At 48.9% G+C, this 26,633-nt stretch overlaps 1 protein-coding gene across 1 annotated transcript; it reads left to right on the top strand.

Moving 5' to 3' along the window:
• Positions 1 to 156: 156 nt before the first annotated feature.
• On the top strand, positions 157 to 24,964 carry Rl (Mitogen-activated protein kinase rl). Its single transcript, XM_077677836.1, has 7 exons — positions 157 to 374; positions 5,527 to 5,653; positions 11,400 to 11,455; positions 12,644 to 13,197; positions 13,326 to 13,435; positions 16,507 to 16,696; positions 22,251 to 24,964. The coding sequence occupies exons 1-6, from the start codon at positions 247 to 249 to the stop codon at positions 16,648 to 16,650; spliced, it is 1,119 nt and encodes a 372-aa protein (XP_077533962.1). The 5' UTR covers positions 157 to 246; the 3' UTR covers positions 16,651 to 16,696; positions 22,251 to 24,964.
• The last annotated feature ends 1,669 nt before the right edge of the window (positions 24,965 to 26,633 follow it).

The raw sequence follows: 26,633 nt of genomic DNA, 5'->3' as shown, positions 1-26,633 counted from the left end.
TCGGAAGTCGCTGTGAAAGCGGGCCAATTAAGTTCTTCCCCCAGGCGAACGTCACGTCCGCTAAGATGACGTCAGGTCCGACGGAAGAATCCGATTGGTCTCCGCTCGAGCGGCGTGCGGCCAATGCCGGTGTGGCCCAGATCGACGTCACGTCCGGTGTGCCTGACGTCTCCCTATGGAAACTGCGAGGAGCGGACGAGCACGCTGGAGAGCTGAAAGGAGCTGGCGACAGCGTTGGTAACGAAAATGGCGGCCAACGAGTTAGGCGACTGTGAGCCGAAAGCAACGGAAATCGTCAGGGGCCAAGTTTTCGAAGTTGCACCGCGGTATACGAATTTAGCCTACATTGGCGAAGGCGCCTATGGCATGGTCGTGTGAGTAGAAGCTTGAAGTTACCTCTTTGGCGCCGGGAAAAGCTGCTGTTCTGTGAGAAGCGCCAGCGACGTCTTGCACGAGTGCCGTGTGTGCGTCCGAGTTCGCACGGGTCTCCCACCGCAATGCAACAGTTGTCATTCGTCAAGGTTAAGCCTTGCGCTGACTAGTGGTCGGTCGTGGTGTGTGCACCCGTCTCCGGAGCGCCGCAGCTCCGAGACGTGCAGTCGGACGGGCGAGGCTCGGGCGAGCTCGCTATCGCGGGCGGGTTCTGCGACTCGCTCCGGTGCGCGCGGAGCCCGTGTGGACGGTGTTGCAATAATTGATACGGTGCGCCGATGCGATCAGTCCAAGTTCGACGTCGTCGGTCGCGGCGAGCCAGAGTTGACCTTCGCCGAGCAGGCGAAATATTAATGCACGTCCGCCGGGCGACCCGCAGTGTTCGGGCAATGCGACAGGCGTTTAAATGTCAAAGCGCCTTCACCTCGGCGGATGCTCCCTAGTGCTCAATGCGGCTCGTGCAGCTCAAAACACGCGATGGGGTGTTGCCGTGGCCGGCTGTCGTTGCTGTCGGGACCATGCGGAAGGAAAGGCTGCCAATGCAAGCCTTCTTTTTTTTTTTTTTTTTTGAAGCGTTCCTCTCTTCTTTGTTTTTTAACCCGCTCCAGCGGCCCGCGAAGGTCTCTCGCCCGGGCTACGAACGCCGGTGCGGGTAGGCTGACATTCATCAAAGTTTTATGTCAGCCGCTCGGAAGGAGCCAGGGAGTTTTTTTTTTCTTCCTCGCCTTGGGGAGATGTTTTTATCCTTGAACATGGCTGAAAGAAAGTCGAAATAAGCAGCTGCGCAGGTGAGGCCGCGTTGAGAACCGTTATTCCGGCCTCGTTATATATTTTTCGTGCGCGTGCCACATGTCAGTGCGGACGCCGCACCTTTCCGCTCGACGAGCGCATTTTCTTTGTTGTCCTCGCACGGGCTGGGGCGTTTCGTGCGACGACTTGGCATTGCTTAGCGCCTTGATTTCGCGCCGGGCTCGTCACCGCTTTTCATCCGCCGCGACGTTCGCGCGCGGTACGCGTGATGCCGGATTGGGCGGCCTGAAAAAATGCCCGCGGCCGCATTCCGAACTTCTTGAGAACGTGATGACCGGTGCGTCTACGCGCATCTGGGCTGCCTTTCTACGGAATCGTTTAAACGGCGTGGGGTCAGTCTGGCGTCGTGTAAATCCACTGGTGTCGCATTGCGCCAACCAGTTTGCGCTGCACACCTGCCCATCGCGGCATGTCCGTTTCCTGGTGCTACTGGGGCCTTCGGTTGTTCTTTATATAAGGCTCGAATTTCGTTATATGCCCGTGTTTCAGAAAGCTGTCACGCAGTGATTAGAAAAACAACGTAAATGGAACGAGTTCTACAAAGTTGTAGGCGGCTACAGGCACGTGAACCACCTTGGAAGATATATTGTAGCATGCTTTTGTGCGGAGTTAGGAGGTTTCTTTGTGCTGAAGTAGCTACTTTAATTTAGTTGGCTGCCCATGTTCAAGAAGGCTATTTTGTAGTCGCAATAAAAGCACCGTTAATATGCAAATGGGGAACAATCTTCACAAAGTTATCGGCAGGACTTGTGTTGTACAGCTCTTCGGTAGTAGCTCATGATGTTTTTTGTTGCTGAAGTAGTTACTTCATAGGAAATGCTTCGTGCATGCCATAAGTGGATCGCTTTAAAGAAAGTTCAGCGTAGCTCTGCTGCAAACTTTTGTTACATTTTGTTCATTATTAAAGAAAAACAGAAAGAACTGTGCAGGAGCAACGGGCCAACATTGAACGTACCCAGTTCAGCCCATGCTGTGATCTTCATCTTGTGTGTGCTGCAACTTGTGCAGTTGCGCCTTGACACACTGCTATAAAATCTCCAAGCGGTTCCAAACAAGGAAAATTTAACGAAAAAAGTGTTGCAAGGTTAGGAATGTCTGTCCGAGCATTTATTTGTTTATTTCGGTTCCTTCACTGCCCAGGGGCCGTTACATGAGGGAGTGGGTTTTTGTACAAGTAATGGAAAAAAAAAAAGGAATACATGAAAAGGGAAGATGCACGGAGAAAAATAAGCCATCATTGCAAAAACATATACATAGCTCACTGGAAATGTATGCGGATACACAGGATAGATAAAAAAAACATTTCAAAGCAAAGGGAAAAGTGCCGTAAGCACAGGACTACACGTGAAGAATAGAAAAATAAATGATTATTGCCAGAAAAAAATGTACAAACACACAAAGCAATATACTCACGAAAGGGCACTATTATAGCGCACATAAAGTTCGTTCAATTGTTGAGTGAAATGTGCGCACATCAGTTATAGTGGTTATCGTGGCTGGCAAGTGGTTCCAGTTGTCTGACATTTTAGGTATGAAAAAATTGGATAGCAGATTAGTACGACAATGAGGTACGTTCATTCTGAAAGGCTGATTTATGTGCAAAGATGTGTATGATGGACTGGAAAGTTAATTTCTCAGTTGTGGATTGAGGTGATAGACTTTATGAAACTGATTAGGCTGTGGCAGTTTTCTGAGAAGGGGAAGAGGAGGCAGGTTTAGTGTCCGCTTCATTGAAGATATACTGACCTTATGAGCGTAATTAGATAGATAAACCGTGCACTGCAGTTTTGTGCGATTCTAAAGTGTTAATAAGGTAGTCCTGTGCTGGATCCCACATCGAACACGCATACTTGGATGTTTAGGACTGATTAGTTCACGTAACTGCGTTTGGAGTCAAGCACTGCGCTTTGGAAGCAAATTGCAACTTGAGCAAATTGTTGTCGTTACTTGTGACTTGCATTATGTTGCAAGAAAAGAAATGTTTGACCAACACTTCAGAAGGAATTGATTGCTTTTAGGAGACAAGCTTGATGTAAATTTGGGATTAAAATTTTGCAAGCACTGTTCACTATACTTGTGCCCTTTGGGGCTGTCGTAAAATTGAGTTCGGCCCTAATGTGAACTTTTTAATGTGAAAGCATAATGTACCTCGTGAGTTGAAAAATCTTGTGTCATTGTTGTTGACACAGAGGAGTAAAAATCACACTTTAAAAAATTGGCTGCGCATCTGCTCACTTCGTTGCACATGTTGTTTGAAGATGATAGTGCATCTGCCACGTAAATGTATTTAATTTTACTGCATTCCACTACTCCACGCTAAGGCCCTTCCCTACGCACGTTTCACACGCCATCTACTGGAATCTTCCGTTACTGTTGAAGTTCTTGGAATGCCATGGGGAGGGCGAGTGTCACGGGCAATGATGGAAGACTGCATTTTTTCATCCGCCAGGGGGGCTAATGTAGCGGGCGATGGCGGCCATGGTGGGCGACGGTGTATTTCATTTCTATCGCAGAAATCAAGCATCCGCGAATTTATAATAAAGGAACACTGCAAATATCGTTTATGTACTGATTTTGTGCCTCAGATCTGCGTAATGTTTTGTTTTTGTTCAACAATGTTGACAAGTATGAACACTGCCACCAGATCTAGATGCTTAGGAATGGTTGTGGGCATATAACCATTTAATTTAACCCGGCCAAGTCCACGTTTCATCGAGGGACTGACAGACCAGAATTTCTGCGTTCAAGTAGCACTAGAAAGACTATCATTTTTAAAAAAGTGGAATGCACTCAGCTGCATTCTTCCGCTCCCATTATCTGTGGTGTAGTGGCGTGGCCGACCATTTTTTTCTGCGATCAAGTTTAGGCCCACTCTATGGAAAGCCTCATGCTGTAGAATGCTTCCGAAGGACCTGTTCTATTACAGACACCTTTTTTTTTTTTTTTTTGCTCAATGGGTGGTTTTAAAGATTTTGCCTTAATAAAATTATGGTAAATTTTCGTCTGGGTTGGAATTGGACCCGCTCCTCCGGCGTGCAAGATGAATGGCCTTGCAAAGGCAAGGGAAGAAATAATGGGGCCCACATAAACTAAATTCGTTAACTGAAGAAGTAGGCAGCTCTCCGCTTATACTCTCCGGTTTGGGAGGTTGTGGTTGAGAATAGCGGCTTCATTTTTACTCAGTGTGCGGCGCCTTAACCGCATATGTCAGTGGTGTTGTCAGAACTATGCTGATCAACATTTGCATTGCATGACAATAACATCTTAAGCTTGCTCAAAGTATTAATCAAATTGTTGTGTAACTTTCTAGTGTGTAGCCAATGCACATGCGTTCAGTGTGCAAATTATGCTTCAATGCAATGTAGTGAGCAGCTATAAGAGTGCAGTCTTTCTTTTCAAGTTTATTTTTACGCAAACGTACGCTTAATTTTATCAGCTCTAGGTATAAAGGTATTTTTTGCGGGTTATGATAGTGCGTTATGTGCAAACAGAAGTTGCACCTTCAGCTGTGCCACCAACGGTTGCACCCAATGTGCTCAAAGCTCATCCGACCCATGCCAACAGCATCACTCTCAAAGTACTTGCTGTGTGTCAAGTTAAAATACCAGACATTGTAATCTTGATGGATGAATAAAAGCAGGAGATACGGAGGCAAAGAATGGGCTAGGGCATTGCCAGACAGGAATGGCTGGAAAAATGTGTGAGAGTACATGCAAGCAGGCTGACGTTTAGAATAATGATACCTAGACATCTGTGTGTGTACTAGCTAGTAGGAATGTTTGCTGTTTGATTAGGGGTACAGGCAGAAATTGGGAACCCTTTAACACTAAGATGCTAGTACACATTGTGTGCTCTTAGTGCATGAGACACTGATTTCAGTCAGAATAATTTTGTTTCCTTGTGGCTTCAGTCCCACTCTCGTCTTGCTTTCACACGCTTTTTCGGGCTGATGTGCATGAATTGTTTAGCTTTAGCTGCACTCTTGAAACCTAGGCACACTATGTTCTGCAAGTGTGGACTATTCTTTGGAGGGCCTGTTCAACTTGTTGGAAATGCGTGGCACACTTGTTCCTCCTGTTTTTTTTTTTTTTTTGGCAAGTTGGCAGATTTTGTGTGACCAATTTTGTCACGACAAATGTGCATTATGAATGTAGTTGTCTCTGGTGAAATGCGAGGTACGTGTAAAAGCCATTTCAGTGGGCCCATGTGTTTGATTGAGCCGCAACCTCAATTGCGACGCCATTAACTGCGTACGTTCTCATTTCGTGCCGACCCTTTTTACAGATCTGCCTTTGACAATGAGACCAACGAGAAAGTCGCCATCAAGAAGATCTCCCCCTTTGAGCACCAGACATATTGCCAGAGGACACTGAGGGAGATCAAGATACTGACGCGGTTTAAGCACGAAAACGTGAGTGCTCCCTCGCCTGTGTACTATCGCTTTTTGGGGGTTTTTAATGGCCGGTCACATCTGTGTGCGTATTGTTGACGTTGGCATTTTACAGTTGCTGCTGTCATAAAAGAAGCTGTTGGGAGTGTCAGGTTGTTCACTTGAAGGGGGAGGAGTTTTACTAAATGTGGAACGTTTGAGTTCGATGGCTGTCAGTTAATAGGAAAAAACTTGTTCGAAAAGTTAGGGGAACCTGCTCCACAAAATTGGGTTTCACCAGCAATACATCCGTACCCAACCAGCTCATTTCTTTTTGAGAAAAAAAAAATCGACACTTTAAAAAGCCAATCCGTGTTATGAAATCAATGTGGCTAGTTCATTTCATATTAATATATACTAGAGGGAAATTTGGCCCCCCTGTCTGGAGGAGCAGCGTTTCAGTTCCACTTGTCCTTGGCATGGCTCATGAACAGGCTTCAAAGTTGCCTGGGGCTTGAGAAACAGTAATAATTTTATTCTAAAGGATTGCTTATGCCCCACGGCACCAGATACTCCTTGACAGGTGAGAAAAGGGTGTTTTATGTAAAAATGCTGCTGGAGGGCATTTTGTGATTTGTGACTTTGTAGGTCATGAAAACTGCATGATTCTATTGACACTATGTGACAAAGAGAATGAGTGAACCTGTTGAAAAATGCACACAGGCTATTTTTTGCAGTTAGGTGCTTGTACAGTCTCCTTTAAATGTGATGACTGGTGACTTGAATAGGGAGCTTAGTGGTGGGGTTACCACCTGACCGGTTTCGGACCGGCCCGACCAGTTTATTAGACAGCAGGCTGGTCTGTACCTAAAACTGGCTGACATTGGCCGGTTTTTTGGCTATCGGCCGTGGTTATTTCTTTTTTGGTCTTTTTAAAGTGTCAATACATCAACTACAGCATTAAATATGTGTCGACAAGCTGTGAAAAGACACGTGAGCAGAGAAAACACGCGGCCGTGTGCGCGATTCCTGAGATGGAAAGGGACCAAAAGGAGGAACAACACAACGAAATGTCGCCGGCGCGGTTACTTTTCAGTGCAGCACATTCACAGCAATAAGCAAAATCTCAATCACTTTCAGTACAAATGTTATGTTGATTTCTTTGTAGGAAAACACTACAGTAAATGGCATTGCATGTCAAAAAAAAAAACGTTTTTTTAACTCAAACGCAACCTTCTACAACCACGCCCCTTCACCTGTCCCGCCCTGGAAGGGCCAGTTTTTTCTTCGGGGAAAGGTGGCAACCCTACTTAGTGGACAGTGTGGGAGAGGAATGCCTGCTTGAATTGTCAATTTCTGTGCAAACAAAGCACCCTTCATTGCTGAAAAAATGCTGACAAAGTTGCACAGAGCGTAGTCTTTTGGTTGAAAGAAAACCACAGCTTAAAGCTATTTTAATGTCCCTTTAACCTTCCTTTGTTGTGGTCCTGTGACCCTGGTGCAAAGGAATATGGGGGACGTTCGGATAAGGTATACGCAGGGGTGGAACAGCTGCGCGCCATTTGTGCCATTGAGTGCCAAACTTGGTTACTTGCGCCATCCTGTGCCAAACCGCCCCTGTCGCGCCAAACTCGTTTATCAGCGCTGTCCTGCGGCCACAGTGGCTGAATTGAGTCGCGAGATGCAGACTGCCACGATGCCCAGCTCCCGAAAACTTGCCTGAAACATCGTGTTTCTGGTTTCATCAAGGCATTTATGGTTTCGGTTTCATCAAGGCTATGAGTGGCAATGGAAGTTGGCTCTGGCTTAGCCACAAAGCTGCAAGCAGTACCCGTTTTCTCTTTGCATTTTCTTGTGTCGCATTTACACGGTTTTGTCTGCCGGTGCGGGCAACGGCGCCACAATCAATGAAAAATTGCTAAAAGTAAAACCTTTTTGTGTCTCATCGCAAACAGATACATATAAAAAATTGTACTTTATTGGAGGTTAACATCAATCCATTCGCCAAGTTTTGGCGTTCCTATCTTTGCTGCCTGCAACTTTCCGTAGCGGCATCTATTTGTTCGATACGCTTTGCCTTCGCTTGTTAATTTGGTTCGCGTTTGTTGCGAAGCAATTACTCATTTTCACCTGTGAGCTTTGCTTAGTGCAGGATGGTCCAACATTAATCGTGCCTTCTAACACTCTGTAGTTACGTAGTCTAGATGTTTGTCTGTCTTAGTCGACTCCCGCAACCCTCTGACGGGCGAAGACATCGCTATGTCGCTATGTTCAGCTTCGCATGCGCTGAAACCGCTCTTCGATAGAAAAAAAATGCAAACAAACACCTTGTTTTATAGAATGCCACCATGCGTTCGCTAAAACACTGCCGTTTACAGTACGTGGTTATCTGATCCCCTTAGAATCTGTGCGCTAGGTTTGACATTTGAACAGTGATAATGTGGCGTGCTCTCTGGGGCCGAAGGTAGTCCGCATGTTGTTAACCTCCAGCTATAGGCTCCGGAACGATCGCCAGGTGGCGCTGCACTCTCCCCTCCGCGGGAGTACGCGGTGGCTGCCGTCGCTTCGGCACGTGCTTTTTTCGCTGCGCGCATGCTGCATTTATCGCGCTACGGTGAGGTCCGGGTAAAATTTTCTTTCGACTTATGAAAGCATACACATTAACACGTGTCCAGCAAGTTCGGTTTACACGTAGAGTAGCTACTGGGTCCATTTCTGCCGGTGCTTGTCTTGTCGTCTGCTAGAGACGCGTCGTCTGCCGAGTACCCCGGCCGAGCACCCCGGCGGTTTCACAGGATAAAGAGTGCTCTTGTGGGTGACCCTTGGCTGGTCTAACCACCTCAGTCATCGCAAAACGACTGCGTCTGGTGAACGGCTTTTCAGCGCCCTAAGCAGACACCCTCCGGCCCGCTCCTCCGCGTCTGGCAAGTGCACGCGCAGCTCGTGCTGTCTCCCGCACCGCCTGAGGCATCCAGCCTCCTACTCACGAATGCTGCGTGATCCACTTAAAGGGGCACTGACACAAAATTTTGAAGGCGAGATAACGTCGGAGATAGATTGGTGGGAACACATATACATCATCTGCAAAATATCAGCGGCGAATACAGCCTAGAACATATTTAAAATCAATTTTGAAGTGTGCGAAACGCAACCGAGCAGCCAGCAGAGGACCACGCGCAATTGTAAATAAACAACATCCAAACACGTCACGAGTTTGTGTTTGCCGCTTCCGCACTACCGGCGTTTTACGCGAGCTCGCCCGGCTCGCCGCTCCAATCGGAGGGCCGGAGGGCGGAGCTTCTGCTCTCGAGAACGAACGACCCGATCGTTGGCGGCGGAGGCGCCGTGATTTCGTCACCTAATCGGGCAGCTGGCCGCGACCAAAGTTCTACAGCGATTCCAGGCACTCTGTTTCTATTACTGTTTATTACCATTGGATGCGAAAACGCGCCGGAGGCACGAAAAGCCCACTGAGCTAGCCGCACGGTCGCTGTGCAGGCGGCGGCCAGGGCCGCGAAGTGGCCCAGGCCGGCGCAGGTAGCTCGAGTGATAGCTTGTTACCGCTGCACGAAATTGTCCCCAAGTCCCGACCATAGTGGCTTACATGAGAAAGGAGTTAATGATGCGATGGCGGGTTGCATTAAAAATTGTCATCTGCACCGCTTACGAGAGCGGCACTCGAATATCCGCCGCAGTGCTGAGCGAACACATCTGTAGGCAGACCGGCCGGCTGCTCCCAGCGCGCGTCTTGCCACCCACCGTCTCGAGCGTCGCGCGTCGTTCTTTAGCCACAGTAGCATTTGCACTCGCAGCGCCTGCGTCACATCCACGGTCGCTTTTTAATTAAGCGCCTCACGAGATCAGTACGTGGGGGCATTCGCAGAAACTGCCGTCGATGCGGATTCGACAGTGCTACGGCGGCTCTGCTCTGTGATATCCCTCCGACGGTCACGTGGTCAGCTTTGTTCACACAAAATCCACAAAATCCACCGTTTCACGGCACTCGCTGAAACCGAAACTGCGATTGGCCGCATTTAAAATCCCTCTAATTAAACAACCGTCGCACTCTGAAGCAAATGAGGTTTCTACAGGTTATAAGTAGGTCACTAGCTACTTATCGCAACGAAAAAAACAAGATGCTAAATTTTTGTGTCAGTGCCCCTTTAAGCCAGCACATACAAAGGGCGGCGGGAACACTCCTCACTAGCCCGAAACGAAAAGATGAAACTGAAAGCGAAGCAAACCCCCCATATTGTTGCATGGTCAGCTGCCACGACAGTAACAAGGCGAAAGAAGAGGATCCATTCGTTAAATTCTGCATAATCCCCGCGAAAGCGCACCAAAAGGATAGACGGTAAGCATGGATCACTGCGGTTCGGAAGGTGAAATAAGTTGGCACATTTTTGTTTGTATCTGTGTGCTTTCAGTTTACATTACCCGGCTTTGAAAATGCGAACTAGTGTTCTAACGAGTCCTCCTTTCTACACTTTTTTAATGCATGCTGCCAATGATTGTTTTCCGCTATAATAAATGAACTTCGGAGTTGTTTAGCTGGTGCCGTTCGATATCGTTCATATATAACAAAATAGGTTGACATTTTGCATGGGTGAAAAAAAAATAGTTTCTAGCGATTTACCTAGCCGTAGTAGCTCTGGTCCGTCTTGTCATTGCGACTTGTCGCAATGACAAGACGGACCAATTATCGTGTGCCTTTCTAATGCGTTTTTATAAGATGGAGCTGATTGTTTCAAGTGTAAGAAATAGCCTATTACCATAATCAATCACGTTTATCTTACATTTTTTGCAAGCCTCAGTGTTCCTGCAGTCCAGAAAATCAGGTTGTCCGAAGCGCGAGCACGCGAAGGGAGTACGCGAAGAGAAAAGTACTCTGTGACAAGCTGAACAGCTGTCGCCTTGCAGACAAAAGGACAGCAGCCGGCTACCGCCGAACAACGCGTTTCCCCCCTTAAAATCGTCGGGGTAGTCTTCCGGTCGAGCAGCGGGTGTGTAGCAGACGACAAGAAAAACGTCGACAAAAATGAACTCAGTAACTACTCTACATTTAAACTGAACTTGCTGGACACAAACTGACGCGTATGGTTTCATAAGTCAGAAGAAAATTTTACCCAGCCCTCTTCCTAGCGCGAAAAATGCAGCACGCGTGCAGCGAAAAAAGCACGTGCTGAAGTGGCGGCGGCCACCGCGTACTCCCGCGGAGGGGAGAGTGCAGTGCTGCCCTCGCCCAGCAAACTTTAGCTTCGCCTCCCTATAGTACCAGAACTGCGTTCCCGGGTCGGGGTAGGTTTTAGTGCACGGTAGAATGCCTGAATATTCGATTGATTACACGTAACTTGGATGGGGCTGTCCCAGCTGCCAACAGGGAGGTTAGGCAGGCACCTTAATGCTGTGAAATGGTGTTACATCTGCTTCTAATTGCATTTCTCACTGCTCCAAACCTGCTACAAAAGGCACTTTCGCCCGCTCCCAGGATTGCTCCCGAACCCGTATACCCTGTTCCAGCCCTGTTAATACCACTTGAAAGAAGTATGGGGGCAAAAAGAGCATGCACGACACAGGGTCTTTTTTTTTTTATGCACATCCTCATTTTTTGTGCCGCTTATGTACTGTCAGATAATAGTGAGCCAACTAACTGAGCCAAGAGGGGCATCATTTTTCGCTGAGTGACACAGTGACAGTGTGCCATGATGCGCAGGTTTTGTGTGTGTATGTGTGTACTTCACATACAGGTCTCATTCATAGGATCTCTCTCTGTCTCCATCTCTTTCAGATCATTGACATCAGGGACATCATCCGGGCACCCACAATCGAACAGATGAAAGATGTGTATCCTTGATGCGACAGGCCTTGTATGTAGTACTAGGAATTCTCTAGCATTACGGACACGATGCATCTTTTTCTTGGTGAAATGCCCGTATCGGAAAACCTGGAAAAATTACGTGATTATGCACAGGGTGCCACCGCAAGTAACTGGAACAAGGATTTGTGAATATCACAAAATGTCTGTCTTGCTGGCATTACGACGGCCATTACCTGTTTACAGGAAGCTTTTTCTGTTAGCAAGGACTCCTGTAAACGTACACCAATGCAACCAGGCAGTTTCCAGAAGACATTCCTGTAAATTTGCATTCCAATTACTTTTGATGGCACCTGTACCTTGCATTTCTTGCATTCAGCCTGCCGCTTGCATTTCGTTTCCTGAATTCGTGTCACCAGTCCTTTGCGTGCACGTCTTTAATGCCCATTTACTGGTTAGGGTAAGCTTAAGTAATGGCCATTGAGGAAAACACCCTGCTATAGCAGGCCGTGCTGCAAAAAGCACATGATCTTGAAATCTCCCACCAGCGGTGGGTGGTTTTTTTCTTTTTAGCGCATGGATTGACATTTAGAGACACGTCTAGACCCAGCTAGACGGACGGCGTGGTGCCTGTAAAGGCCAACTGCACTCAAAATTTCGACTTCTTGAAAACCCTATTTCCGTATAGTCTGCTTAAAAAGAAAGCAACATGCAAAATACAACAGCTGAAATACGCACGTGGACGCCGCAAGCGGCCAGCAAAAATCGGCGATTTTGAAACCGAAACCGAGGAGAGCGCGGCCATTGCAGTGACGTTGCAGCCGTCCAGCGAGCGGCCGGACGGTCACCAGTTCGGGAGAATGTCTGCGCGCAAGCTCTACGCGCGCATGGGGCAGCAGAGCTCGACCGGTTCTCCCGCTGCGTGGCTGGCCAGAGGAAAAAGCCACCGTCGGCTGGAACGTCACAGGCGCGTCATGGCTGTTTACGCTATCCGCCGGCAGGTGCAGAGTGGTCTGCGGCGGAGCCTTTTTGAACGCTTCTGACTGATTAACGAGGCGTTTCACGGGGCTACCACTTGTGTCTCAGCTTATTTTGGGGGTACTTACTATGCATTAAAAACAAATTTGGCCGAGGTGAAATTTGAGTGCAGTTGGCCTTTAAAGGACGCGGCCAGCAGGCAGGGTGGTGGGCCTTTCCTTGACCCTGGTCGGCTGCAGCTACATAGTGCAGTGCCTGATGGAGACGGACCTGTACAAGCTGCTGAAGACGCAGAAGCTGAGCAACGACCACATCTGCTACTTCCTGTACCAGATCCTGCGGGGCCTCAAGTACATCCACTCGGCCAACGTGCTGCACCGCGACCTCAAGCCCAGCAACCTGCTGCTGAACACGACGTGCGACCTCAAGATCTGCGACTTCGGCCTGGCCCGGGTGGCCGACCCCGAGCACGACCACACGGGCTTCCTCACCGAGTACGTGGCCACCCGCTGGTACCGGGCGCCCGAGATCATGCTCAACTCCAAGGGCTACAGCCAGGCCATCGACGTCTGGTCCGTGGGCTGCATCCTGGCCGAGATGGTCTCCAACCGGCCCCTCTTCCCGGGCAAGCACTACCTGGACCAGCTGAACCACATCCTGGGCGTGCTGGGCTCCCCGGGGCCCGACGACCTCAACTGCATCATCAACGACAAGGCCCGCTCGTACCTGCAGTCGCTGCCCCACAAGGCCAAGATCCCCTGGGCCAAGCTCTACCCCGAGGCCGACCCCAAGGGTGGGTAGTGCGCTCGTCGTTACGGGGCCGAAGTGGGGTCCGGGGGGGCCCTAGGCTGTTTGAGACGGTGGGCGTTGGAGGTGGGTCTTGCCAGTGTTCCAGCTCTTCGTTTGAACACCCCCTTGCAGCCCTGGACCTCTTGGACAAGATGCTGACGTTCAACCCCCACCGGAGGATAAATGTCGAGGAGGCGCTGGCGCATCCATACCTCGAGCAGTACTACGACCCGGGGGATGAGGTGGGTGGCTTGCCTCGGATTTTTTTTTCCTTTCTTTCTTCTTTTTTTTTCCCCCCCTTTGTGTGATGTGCCATTGTGGACGCTACACCAAGCATGCTTAGCTTGTGGACGTAGTTCTGGCACACAGTGTAGCGAAGTAGCCGGTCAAGTAAATGGGGCCAGTTGCATTGTGCACTGAGGGGCCAAAAGGGTCCAGGTAAAAACTTTACCATCCTTTCGTAAAGAAAGTTGATTGAAGCGCGAAAGCTTTCTCACATCAAATGGGCGTGAAAAGTGCGTTGGAACCCTTGCTGAAAGTGTGTCCAATCGATCGTCAGAGCTTCAAAGACCCAAATCACAAACGAAGAACAAACCCGTGTGATGATATTTCGTGCACTAAGGTAACACATGTATGAACAATCTGAATATATTCCCAAGGACGCGGGTTTGGTTCCCAGCCGCAACGGCTGCTTTTCTGACGGAAGTGAAACGGTAAAGATCCCCAGGTGTGAAAAATTAATCCGAAGCCCTCCACTACGATGCGCCTCAACGCCTGCGCTGCGTCGGCGTGTTAAATCCCACAATCAATCACGATATAAATATATACCGATATGTGGTTTGAGATAAAGGTACAGTATTGTACTCCTCCTTCACGATCGATGCGTGTATTGTCTTATCTAGAACCGTTCCTTTTTCGCGGTTTTCAAGTAACTGTTTTGACACAATAGAAGCCTGGTTTCAAGCACGCAGCTGTGTCAGGCGATCTTATCAGAGCTTTTCAGCCGACTAAGGGGGTTATGGGGAAATGCTTTAGTTTTTTGGCAGGACGCCATCGGTCCCACTCGGAAAGCTTTCACGTAAAAATTGCCGCCAGCTTGGGGAACCCGGCTTCTCGCGCTTGAGTGGGTAACCTCGTGGTTGGGCTAGCAAAATTGCCGAGAGTCGGAGGGAAGGTGGCCAGTGCAGCGCGGTGAACTCTTAGCCACACGGCATGAACAATGTATGGCCAAATGGAGGAGGAAGAGAGAAGCCTTTATTGGAGCAATAAAGGTTATTGGACCCAAGAGGTTAACCTGCGTCTCTAGCAGGCAGCTAGCGGGTCAGCTCGCACTCCCACTGCTCCAGGGAGGGGGAAGGGATGGGATTTGGGTGGTAGGGGCCAACTTGCTCCGCACATAGTGCAGCAATGTACATTGTTGGGGATTTTATTTTGTGCATTCCTGTTTGAGATCGCCATCTTTGCGACCGCTGCTTTTGTTAAAAGGTGTATACCAGCCATCCTGTAGTTCTGGAACTTGAGGGAAAACACTAGGACAGCGGTTGTTTTCCAGTACAGAATTGGGACAGCTGCGTCCCGGTTGAGTGCCAAAGCTGCTGCCTCCCTTCTCTTGCCTCTTAAGCATAACTGGCTCTACAGGTAATGACCTGCTAACGCAGCCGGCACTTATGGAAGCCAGCAGGATGAGAAATTGATGGGTAGAGGCGATGTTAGGTGGTGCTAAACTTATTCCTAAGCTTCCCCAACTTTGCCCCACTCGTGGTTCAACGTGTGACTGCTGGCGTTAAACATAGTGGCCATACTATTCAGTACCGACTGATATCAATCAGTACCTAGAATATACTGGTCAGTTCGGAACTGGCTGTTTGCATTACAAACATAGATGCACATATAAACAACCATACTGGGACGGTATCCAGCTGCTCAACTACAATTGTTTGTTTGTGAGTGTTTTCGTTCATTCGAACCTTCAGAATTTTTCCCAAGTTTCTTGTCACATTGGGGAGCTTTCATCTTGCTTGGAGCTCCGTCAGTCTGTGTGCAAAATCTCACAGGGATGGTCTTGTGAATTTATTTGCGATTAGCTCCAACAGGGCTGTTTTGTGTGCCATTATAGCTTCATGCCTTTTTCACGAAACGGGTCGGGTGCGTTTAACACTACAAATGCAAACCTCTTCAATGGCTGCAGCTCCTTCACTAAGGGAAGGGAGCCATGCCTGCAGCACCTTCCTTGAGGTGTATTAGGGGCCCTGCAAATGGCAAAATTGGGTGTGGCAACCCACCCCTGTCAGTGCCTACAATGAGAATCATGGTTATCTCCAAGATATCTCCTTCAGCCACTGCTCATGTGCACCAGGAAACTTGTGAAAACCTTTGCCGTTTGGCTTTAGTTCTCTTCGACGCCACTGCACCGGTTTTCACTGCGTTTTATCCTCACTTATGAGCGAGCAATGTATCCAGGTACGAGTTTTAAGAACAGCAGGGGCTCACGCCTCACTAATTTATAAACAGGTAAAGTTCGAGAAATTACGGAAATGGCTCATGTCCCGTTTGACATGCTTGCAGAAACAGGCTCTGTGCCGTGCAGAGGAACAGCTGGCTGCAGTGAATGCGGTGTGCGCGCAACTTCCGTCATCGTTCTTGCGTTGTACACGAGTATAGCAAACATGGTTCACAAGGATTGCTGAGCATGGGGAGGTCATTGCCTATGAAGCCGGTTGTGTTCCGAACGTAGCAGTGGCTATTCACGAGGGTTTTACGACTTCTCTGATAAGTGTGGAGGTTGCAAGAGCGCATTGCACAAGTGGTACGCAATTTTGGCACTCAGTAGGCGCAGAGGTCTTGCAGATAACGGGCCCTCTGGCTCACCGTCACCAGCAATGCAGGAGGAAGTGAGAGATTAGGCAGTTGTGTGTTGTAGCCGCACTTGTTTCTCACAAACACATGGTTGTGGTTTCCCCGGCGTGGCTTGTGATGGCTTCCTTGTTGAGTTCAAGCGTAGACCGTATCCAGCACGCTCAGTAACGGCGTCGCATAGCAGCCCATTGGGCTTTGTGTGAACAAGACGCCTGGCATCTCCTGAATGTTGACTCTTTTGCGCATGAGCCTACAGGCAGCTTGAACAGGTTACAGCATGCATCTTGCTGAATAGAAAAGGTTCGCAGCACTAAAGTTTCCAGCTCAAGTCCCAGGGCGTGCGGGCAAAACTGTAGTAGCTTAGTTTCCAATCATAGTGCCCATCTTCTGCTCTCCAGTGGTGCGCGTGTTGCAACCGTTGAGCGAGTGTGTTCCCTCCCCTGTTTGACCTACCCAGCCCGTGGCGGACGAGCCCTTCAAGTTTGAGACGGAGCTGGACGACCTGCCCAAGGAACAGCTCAAGGTGCTCGTGTTTGAGGAGACACAGCTCTTCCAGGCACGCTTTGCCTCCAGGCTGCACCAGCAGGCCGCCTCTTCCTGAGCACTGGGCCTGGCCTGCCTGCGCGTGTGCTGTGCTGTGTTCTCGGGTGAGTAGTGCCCCTCTCCCTCTCCTAGCACCCGCGTGGCTTTCCTCCGAACTTGGGGCTTGCTTCTCTTGTATGGAAGTGGCGTATTGCACGAGGTAACCGGTCCTTTGCTTGTGAGGCTCTGGTACCACTGTGTTCCACCATGGAGGATTTGGAGCAAAAGAACAGATTGCAGGCCTTAAAGGGACAGTGAAGTGAATTTGTCAAGCTCCAATTTTTGCTTGCACTGCATAGCCTGGCTCAAATGAACACACTTTTCATCGTTTGTCCGGGAGATAAGGTGGTATTTATTTTATAAAGCCCGCAAGAAGAAGCACTACCATGCGCGGTTTGCGGCGGCCCCAAACAGCTAGCAGCAGTGATGTCAGTAAAAGGGGCTACGTGATTGGACGATGTCCTAGATTGGCATTCAAACCCGTTTCAGTTTTGGTTCTGTAAAACAACATGCTTGACATCCGACGGCATCATTGGATGGGCATTCTCGATATCTCAGTAATCGGCATACCGTGCTTCTGCTGTGTTGTCGGCTGTAAAATGTGTCAGATAAGCCTACCAGGGCGGCTTGGAATCGTAGCAAGCACTAGCTGAGACCTACTCAGTGGATGAATGCCCTCCGCGTCACCGCAGACGCTCAAATGCGATGCGCTTTTACCGCATCTTTGGAGCTTGCCTGGCTCATGCCTGTATCTTAAAAAAGCATTTTCGCTTCAGGCCAAGGGTCTCCTTATTCGGGACTGTGCCCACTGCCCGCAAGCAGTCGGTGCATTACGGCAACAGCACTCCAACAAGAACTCGCTAGTGCGTCAGTGTCAGCCTGTGTGCGTTCTGCAAACTTGCTTGCGGAGCAATGAACGTTACAGCACAAAAATGGTGAATTCAGTATAGAAAACATTGGCCAAAAACAAAGAAATAAACTTAAAAAAACAAGCACTCTCATGGATTCAAACTTGCGACTTGCAAAAAACAAACCTATCACTCCAGGCCACTCGGCCACAAGCCATCGCTGCCAAAATTGGAAATATGAAGTATATTGCCGCGAACCATGCATTGGGTTTGTTTATTTGTTTTGCTTTTACTGCCCGGCTGCGCCGGTCTGTGTTATCTGTGTGCCAAGGGAAGCGCGTGTACCATTCTTTCTTTCTATGCCACACGTGTTATCTCCTTCTCTTTTGATAGGGAGAGCTTTTGCAATGAACGCCAACAGCCTAGAATAATCTTCTTTGATCTACAATGTTCTGGATGTAAATAGACGGTTTGAGAAACACTCGCGCCGAAAGATAAAAGCGTGCAATGCAGAAGCCGCGGTATTCGATTCATCGACGCTTGCCTATGCACGTCACTTTGTTGAGTGCTGCTTCGCCGCCTCTCTATTCTTTGAGTTGTTAGGGGAGCACAAAATAAACTTGTTTTTCTTGAAGACAACTGCGTCGTCTTTGGCTTCGTGACAATGTAATGTAAGCCAGTTTACATTTTTATTTAGTTTTAGCATTCCAAGCAGCTTACATGACTATTTGTTGTATAGCGCTCGTGCAGTAAGCATCCCCCAAATTCCCAGAATATCTCGTGTCTAGCGACTGCATTTCTTAGACGGAAAAGCATTCGCAGATGTGTGGTCGTGCTGCTGACTGCTGTGCTTGTTCACCCAGCGCAAGAAAGTGCTTCCTGCGCCTTAGTTTTACGCTGTACGGTAAAAGTTTCGGTTGATTTTATTTCCTTAGTACCTATAGTATTAACTTCGATGACTCTTCTCCCGTCTTCAAGTGGCCTTAGATTTTCCTTCTAGCGTGCCCGTCAGCAAAGCAAAGCGAACAAGCATCATGTGCGCTTGTGTGGAGCGACCTGGACTTAGAGCTTGATACAGTGTGCAGAATAACAAAGTAAAGGTACATTCTTCCATTCACAAACATGCCAGGGCTTAGTTTCAACTGAGCGACCGAATTGCGACGATCCGTTGGCAGCCGGCGGACTAAACGCTGGGCCAAGTGACTCTGTCGGAGGGTTGGTGAGCCATGCAGTGGTGCAGTCGAGCCAAGCCACCTTTTTGTGACGTCGCACGAAATGCCGCAGAAAATGGGCGGCCAGGATGCAGGGGAGCAGGACAGCGTTTTTGTATTGATTTTTCTACCGAATGAAGTTGCGTAAACACAGCGAGAGTGGTCGAAACATGGCCCAGGGACTCCAGACTACAATTTGCACTCGTAATCCATCTCAGTGTCCCTTTAAAGGAGGGTTACTAGGGTTAGAAGGCCTTCAATATTAAGGTGCCTTGCTATAGGCACCCATGCCTTGCCCATGCTATGTATCAAGCTGCTTGGGCAACAAGCCTGTGGCATCAATGTGTGCGGCCTTTTCACTTAATGTGCGGGATGTGCTTGTCTCGCCGAATTTGGCTTCATGATTTATGCTCGCAAGAAGAAAAAGGAACTACAGTCAAACTCCGCTACAACGAAATTCACGGGGATCGCGAAAAATTTCGTTGTAGCGAGAATTTCGTTGTCGCGGAAAATCAGTAAATAAAGAAAACAGGGCAGGCGTCTAACTGGCGTCGTGAAATCTCCCACCTACCTTTTCGCCCCAATGTTGCCAACTTGCTTGGAGCTCGCTCCGCCAAAAATAGCACCCTTTTTATAGCACGGAGTTTATATCGTAATTTGCGGTCACAACGCGTCTCGCGGCGCTTAGACCAGCGTTGTAATATGCGCGTCGTACTCGTGGAGATCCGCGCAAAAGAAGGCGTCGTGAAATCACAGCGCGGAGTTTATATTTTAATTTGCGGTCACGAATATGCACAGGATATGCACGACACTCTGGGAGCATTTTATTTCCAAAACTTGAAAAAATCGCTGATTTTTGACTGTTTGCGCTTTCGCACGAGCAACGGGAGTATGCGCTGCTCACAGTCTGCGAGGAGCTGCATGGCGACATCATCGTCATGGGCGCCAAGGAAACTACGTAAAACGTCCAAGGAGTCCATGACCTGCGACGCGGTCACTGACGTCGGGACCGTCGGAACACCATGCCCGACTTCTTCGTCGTCGGATGAATCGGCGGCGGCGGCAGAGGCGGCGCGAGCACTCTTGAGGATCTCGGCATCACTCAGCTCCTCGTAGACGATCACGTCCGCGTCGGCATTTACGTAGTCGCTCAATGCTACGTTCTCAGGAACAATGCCGGCTTCCTCGAGAGCTGCCCATGCTTCGGCCGTTTCCTCCTCCTCCGCCGCCGCCGCCGCTTTTGAGCGCCGTCGGCGCCGGTAATCCGGACATCGAGAAGCGGCAGCTTCTCGATGTCCGGATGTTCGGAGAAAATGTTGCTACTAATAATTTACATTGTTAGAACTTATCAAAATTAGTTAGAGTGGTTCAGTCCGTTGCAGATCGAGTGACTTGTGTCCCGGGAAAATTTCGTTGAACCGGGAGAACAATAAAAAAAGTGGTTCGTTGTGGAGGGAGTTTTAATACATTGGGGCCTATGGGATGCGGGCGGGGAATCGAAAAACCTTCGTTGAAGCGGGAATTTCATTGTAGCGGAGTTCGTTGTAGCGGAGTTTGACTGTAGTTTGCTTTGGAGTTTTTTTTAATTTTGTGCTTCCCAGAGCACTCTTTTCAGCACATAGAGGAACAGGCAGTTGCGATGATAGTGCCCAGGGGCAACTTCTGTTGCTGTTCCTAACTTGTAAGCGACAGAGTGCAGCAGCCTGGGGAGCATCGTACTTTATAAGCACTCGTTGCTTGCACACTTGTCGAATACTTTGTCGTGTGCGTTTTGAGTGAATGGTGGAACATGCTGCTGTACCTTGTGAGGAGGAGGATACCAATTCTGCTTCTCATACCACTTGTTGCACTAGTGACTAGGCGGATGGAACTCACTTCCCTGCCCTCGCCCCACAGCGAGGGATATCGTTCCTCTTTTGCCAAACACCTGTGTGGGCAGCTATAGACTGTTCAGAGTGTCAAAGGGGTGTGTACAAGTAATGTGTGCGTGGCTGAGTTTTTTGGTGAACTGATTTTGTGGAAGAACATAGTTTCCAAGCTTTTTTCTTTTAGCATTTCTGAGCTCGCATGATTGTTTTACATCCAGTGCATAAAGGCAAAGCAGACAGTTTTTTCTGTCTTGCATAAACCTTTGAGTGCTAACCACGGGTGGTTCCCAAAACTTGACAGGCTTCTAGGGATACAACTGAATGGTGTATTCAATTGACATCACCACGAAAAACATAACATTTATTACAACGTTTCGGCTGGAGTCTAGCCTAATGGAAAAGGCTGGACCCCAGCCGAAACGCCGCAATAAATGTTGTTTTTCGTGGTGATGCCAATCTAACACGCATGCATGCATGCATGCACACACACACGCACTAGGAACTACAGTTCGATAATTCCCCATTGCACACACCGAGGATGCAGTGGAATCGAGAGATTGGCTGCATTTCTTAGCGTGCGTCTCACTTGCAAGGCTATTTTGCTCTGCGATTTGACACAGTTCTTGTCTTGGCGGTAAGTGTGTGTAAACCATACAGGAAACGCATGTGTGCCTCTCCGGGAACATGGCAGATGGCACCAAGTGTTTCAGAGTGCCTAGCCCGGTTTTTGAAATGAAGTTAGCGTTTGGATGAAGTTTTGGCAGCCAGCTGTAGATGTTCTGTCGGCGGTAATCACGGGTAAAGGATTAACTGGTCAATGGAAAGGCTAATGAATCAATCACCCACTCCTAATTAAAGCGTGCATGCTTTTTGGACGGTGGTTAGCCACCTGTTATGCTTGTTGTACGTAAGCAGAAACCTTTTGTTGTCTGAGGTGACCTTGCTGGCAGCACCTAGTGTCACTAGATAAGATACAGAGCACTGTCACTGAGGCACACAAGTGAGCAACGGCAGCCATTTTGGTGTTAATCAGTGTTGCCAGCTTGCCGCTTCTGTGGCCTCACCGCTAAACAACACTGCCGAAGACGCAGAAACACGGCGTCTTCGGACACACTTCTGCAGGTGAAATGCTGCGAAGCGCAGTATCTTTGATTTTGCGTTCGGAAGCCGCAGAGCAGGGAGGACAAGCTGAGACTGCTACCACAGTTGGCCGACAGAAAACGCATAAACATTCGCTGTGCCGATGAACCGTCGCAGTGTAAATGAATGTCACGTGATGCGAACTGACCAGTGATCACGGCGGCGGAACGGAACGATAGGAGAAGAGAGTGCTGGTACCTGTAACCGTATCTAGTGACACCAGCAGCACCCATCACCAAAAAGTAGCTGCTGGGAGGGGCAGAGGTTGTCGTTGCTGGACAGTGTCGGAATCTGTCGGCTAGCCGTGGACCCCGTGTTCATTGCGTTTGCTTTCTTTGGATCTTGGCACGCGAGGTGGCCGCGGAGTTGTTGCACATAGGTGATTTTCTCGTGTGGACGAGTTTCGGATGTCTGCCGCTTTACGAGGGGCGTTTGTGCTCGACTGTTGCGATGCGTCTGCTGTCAAACTATGTTTTTTGGTGCGGTAGGGACGAGCGGAACAACTGTTGTGGGCAACACTGATCCCCCGCTGTCTCCGTGTGACCCATGCAGAGATCGAGCGCCACTCCAAGGTCGGCGGTGCGACACTTTCCGAGCACCTTGCCCGGGGAGCCACCTTTGTCCACCTCCTCATCTCGGCTCCGGACTTCTTCCCGGAGTGCCGTGTGGAGCGAGCCTCACGCTGGGCTTCTCTCGCGTTCTTGGTGCGCAGTGCTGCATCGGACGAGGGAGAGAGGGCGCTCCTCTCCGTTGCCGCTCCTTCCCACCCCATCATTGTTGTCGCACCTGTGTCCCTGTTATCTTTTTTTTTTTTTTCCCTCTTCCGTATGTTCTGGCCGCAAGGAACCGTGGCGGCTGCACACGAGGATGGTGTGCCCTTTTCCCTTGATGGGGCTCTCCCCTGTTAGCTGCATCTTCCCGGTTGATAGGTGTGCAGTTGCCCCCGTAGACAAAGCTGTTCCGCCACAGGGGGAGGCTGCTCGGTGCTTTGCAGCGGGCCCTCCAGCCTCTTCCCCCCTCGAAGGGAGTGTCTCCTCGGCTTGCTCATGTCCCGAGAAGAGTGGTGGCGCGGTGTTTGGAACCACGCTGACTCCGGTAGCGTAAGGGAGACTCGGAGATAAGTCCGTGGTTCTTGAGATGGCTGACCACATTGAGGACGAGCTGCCGGACTGCGTAGGTTAGGAAGAGGCAGCCGCCGGTAGCACTAGGGTTGTTTGCATTACCCGTGTCCCGGCCGCCATTCGTTCCCTTCAAGCTTCGGCTGGCCACCGGTCGGGGCACCGTGCTCAGAGCCAGGTCCGAGAGTTTGCCGCCATGCAAGACGAACGGGTTAGTTTCAGAGTTTCCATTAGTTTGCATCCTCTTCTCGTCTTCCCGCGCTCGTTCTCCCCTTAAACACCCTGGCTCAGCCTTCTGGTGGCTCGGTGCAATCAGCCACCTGGTCTGTTTTGACGACCTGGCATGAAAAATCCTCCTCCTCCTTGCCGACAGCGGGTGTGACGTCCCGCGACATGCAGGCACTTCCTGAGCACTGGCAAACTCAGCTCGTTCTTCAGCATTGGTGTGTTGTGTCTGCTTTTCCGCGCGGCAGCGCGCGTGCTGCTCTTTGCCGGGTCTTTAGGTGTCTTCCGTTCTCGGGTCTGTCTCGTGTGCCTGCGTGTGTGTTCTTGTGTGTTCTTGGGGCTCGCCGCTTTGTTCGATGAATGTCGTCCGTGAGTTTCTGTGCTTTATATTTTCATCATCTCTCGTGTGGTTTGTAGCCTGTGCTACCGCTTTGTGAGTACTTTTTCGTCGTTTCCTTCTCTGGCACATCAAGCGATGGTCATGCAAGCCTGCTCGACTCTGCATTTTTTTGGGAGAGCAGTAGCAACTCAGTCTTATCCGAGGCTATAATGACGGGCGACGGCTGAGGCGGGCGGAGGTTTTCAGAGATGCAACAGACCCTGAAAGGCTGTTCCTCTGCGGGTGTGTAATATATTGCTGCGAGTTCTTCTGGTGTAAACTGGGTAGTACAGTTGGTACGTGTAGAACGCGCTACTCAGTTAGGGGTGTGCGTGAAAGCAAGGTGTAGAAGCTGATTGCAGGACTGGGCTGGCCGCGGTAATCGGTTAATGCTCAGATCTATCTATCGTCTTCTTTGTTTTTAAAGCTCTGTCTGCGATGGTGGCAAAAAAAGGAAGGAGCTGGGATTTTCGTTTGAGCTGAGTTCATGTGCACTGAGCGGATGTGGTTTGAATAAAAAAATTGAAGATGTAGTGTCAGCCGATTTGAAAGCATGGAGAGATTAGGATGCAACACTTGACGCATTCTTGATTCATTTACTTGCATCGAGCGCCTTGTTGCGGGCGTATGTGCAGATATCTCGGGAGGCCCCTCTGTGTATGCCTTTCATCTATAGCAGTTTGCGGTTACGAAAGGTTTGAGACGACTTTCTCTTTGGCCCTTCCAGGTGAGAATGTGACCGCCTTCGAGAGGGGCTCGTAAATGTGCTATGGGAAAACGTTTTTCTTCTCTCTTGGTGTAGTCACTTGCAAGTTTTGAAGCCTTCGACGTGTGTGTTGCCTGAATGGTGGGTGGGCAGGCGGCAGCACTCTTCTGGTGAGGAGTAGGGGAACGGGCGCTTGAGATCAGGATTGAAGTGTCTGCATATTTTCGTCAGTGTGATAACGCTAGGTAGAACGTGTTGTTGTCTCTTTTTGTTGTTAATTTTAAATTGCCGCTGTCGGACCTTGTTGAGTATAAAGAAAAAATGGCGAGAGACAAGCCGGTTGTGATGTGTGGTACGGCCTGAACGAAAGCGTCGTAAAGGTGTCGCTGTACATTTTAAGTGTGTGTGCGTGTGCAAGTGTGCGTGTGTGTAACCTTCTCTCTCTCTCTCTGCACCATCGGTTACATTTTTTTTTGTGAAGTGCAGACTTTTTGTTTCAAATATGCATATTTCTGTACAGCACACTACTTGCCATCCCCTGTTAAAGAATAAAATGAAACGAAAGACGTGGATGCAATCAAGAAGGCTGCACACATTTCCTTCCATAGAATTTCGTGTTTCTTTTTTTGTGGTTCTTTGCCTTCAGTCCTTGCTTTGTGGGTTGTTTTGCGTCTGTACAAATGCCAACATTAGAATTTGATGTAATGCAAGAAGGAAATGAGGCTTAAGAAAAAAAAAGGGAATATCGATGTAAATGCAGACAAACAGATTACTATATTTATTGATTTTTTTTTAGATCCTGCTGTTGTAGATTTTTGAATAAATACTTCATTTCCTTCCTGAAATGTGGTGGTGTCAAGTCCTGTTAACACTGCCTAGTAAGGTAGTTAAAAAATATTTAAAAAAAATGGTGAAATATGTACCGATTGTTTTGAACGTATGTGCAGATAAGTGCAGACAGCAGATTCAGGAAAGCGGTTTGGTTTTGGCTGGCAGTTTGCTGAAAACATTGCTAAATAAACTTGCATGAACTGCCAGGATTGCCAAACCACCCAAACCATCTTGCAGACAGTCTTCACGAGCTCTAGCACGAGTGGGTGGACGGGATAGTTAATTGAGTCAAAATACGGCTTTCAAGAGTAAGAAGCTACAATGCTGATTAATGCATTCCAATAAGGGTGCACATTTGTATTGAAGGAGCGTTTTAGGGTGATTTTTTTTTTTTTTTTGAGTGAAATAGTGTGTGATGGATATGGTGGAGTACTGAAGAGCAAAGAAAGAAAAAAAAGAGCATCAGCTGGCACAGCCTGACAACTTTTTTGCTCTACTTGATCAAACCGTTCTCATAGGTGTCTTGTACGTTTGCACTCTGCAGTGCAACACGTTTCGACGCATTTCTTGTCTCTCTGAAATGTGTGAAGATGAATCGCTCACTAGACCTGCTGTTAAGTAGAAAGGACACATGGTAACACATGTGAGTGAAATACTAACCGACATCTGGTGGTAGAATGTTTCCAGGATGATGGAGTGGACTTTGGGTGAGAAGAGAGGAGCACCGGTGTAGTTTAGGATTGTGAGCGCACCTGCAGTTGGGTAATGTCGGTGCAGTACATGCTGTGGCGAACCCGCCACAGTGGCTAAGGCGTTGTGCTGCTGAGAACAAGGACGCGGGATCGATTTCCGGTCGCGGCGGCCGCTTTTCTGATGGAGGCGAAAAGCAAAAACGTCTGTGTGTACAAGATTTCGGCGCACGCTTAAGATCCCTAGGTGGTAGAAATTAATCCAGAGCCTTCCACTATGACGCGTCTCATCGCCCGCGTTGTGTCGGCGCGTTAAACCCTACAATTAATCAATACATGCAGTGGTGGGGGCTCTGCTCGGCAGAAGAATTTGGTTGATTAAAAACGGTGTTATGGGCTTGTTGGTACAGTGGAATCTCGTTGATACAATTCGGCATAATACGTTTTTTTTTTATTCCCGGCCGATGTCTCTTAGAAATAATGCATCTTTTTGCGTTTAATACGATCACATTTTTGCCGAAAATTGGATAATACAATCGCGAAAGTGTATCTTGACCGAAATTTTTAGAAATCTTGCGTTTACTCTTCACTATACTAGCTCAAACCACTTTTCAATAAGGCACGATCTGTACGTTGCAGTGCCGGTTTTGCGGTGAAAACACCGCTGCCAGGCGTTGTGATGTCGATAGTCCGTTGCGTCAACATGGGGTATATCCGGACTTATTGGAAAGTGCTTGGACAGCTCCAGTGCTCTTTGCTTCCTGCAACCCTTGAGATGGATGGGAGCGGCGGCCGCTTTCCTGATGGAGGTGAAAAGCAGAAACACCCGTGTTTGAGATTTCGGTGCAAGATAAAGACGGGGGAGACAGCTGCACATATTGCGCAGTTTTGATACAAATTCGTTTTCCTGCGCCAGGCTGCTCCGAAAGCTTGAAAATTGCAATAATTGCACCGAACTGCTCCAAAACAGTCTGAGAGCCAAGGATT

This window comes from Haemaphysalis longicornis, unplaced genomic scaffold, assembly GCF_048455015.1.
Source record: "Haemaphysalis longicornis isolate Haplotype H1 unplaced genomic scaffold, Haemaphysalis longicornis Haplotype H1 scaffold_7, whole genome shotgun sequence".
NCBI classification, from domain to species: Eukaryota; Metazoa; Arthropoda; class Arachnida; order Ixodida; family Ixodidae; genus Haemaphysalis; species Haemaphysalis longicornis.
The sequence above is the reverse complement of the archived record's forward strand: the minus strand, read 5'-3'. Positions and strand labels throughout refer to the sequence as shown.

What these genes read in the sequence shown, in the direction of transcription:
- Rl (XM_077677836.1), top strand. Translation starts at nt 247, where the DNA reads ATGGCGGCCAACGAGTTAGGCGACTGTGAGCCGAAAGCAACGGAAATC. An exon ending in ATCGAACAGATGAAAGATGT is followed by an intron (nt 11,456 to 12,643) that starts GTATCCTTGATG and finishes GGTCGGCTGCAG; the next exon opens with CTACATAGTGCAGTGCCTGA. An exon ending in ACTACGACCCGGGGGATGAG is followed by an intron (nt 13,436 to 16,506) that starts GTGGGTGGCTTG and finishes TGACCTACCCAG; the next exon opens with CCCGTGGCGGACGAGCCCTT.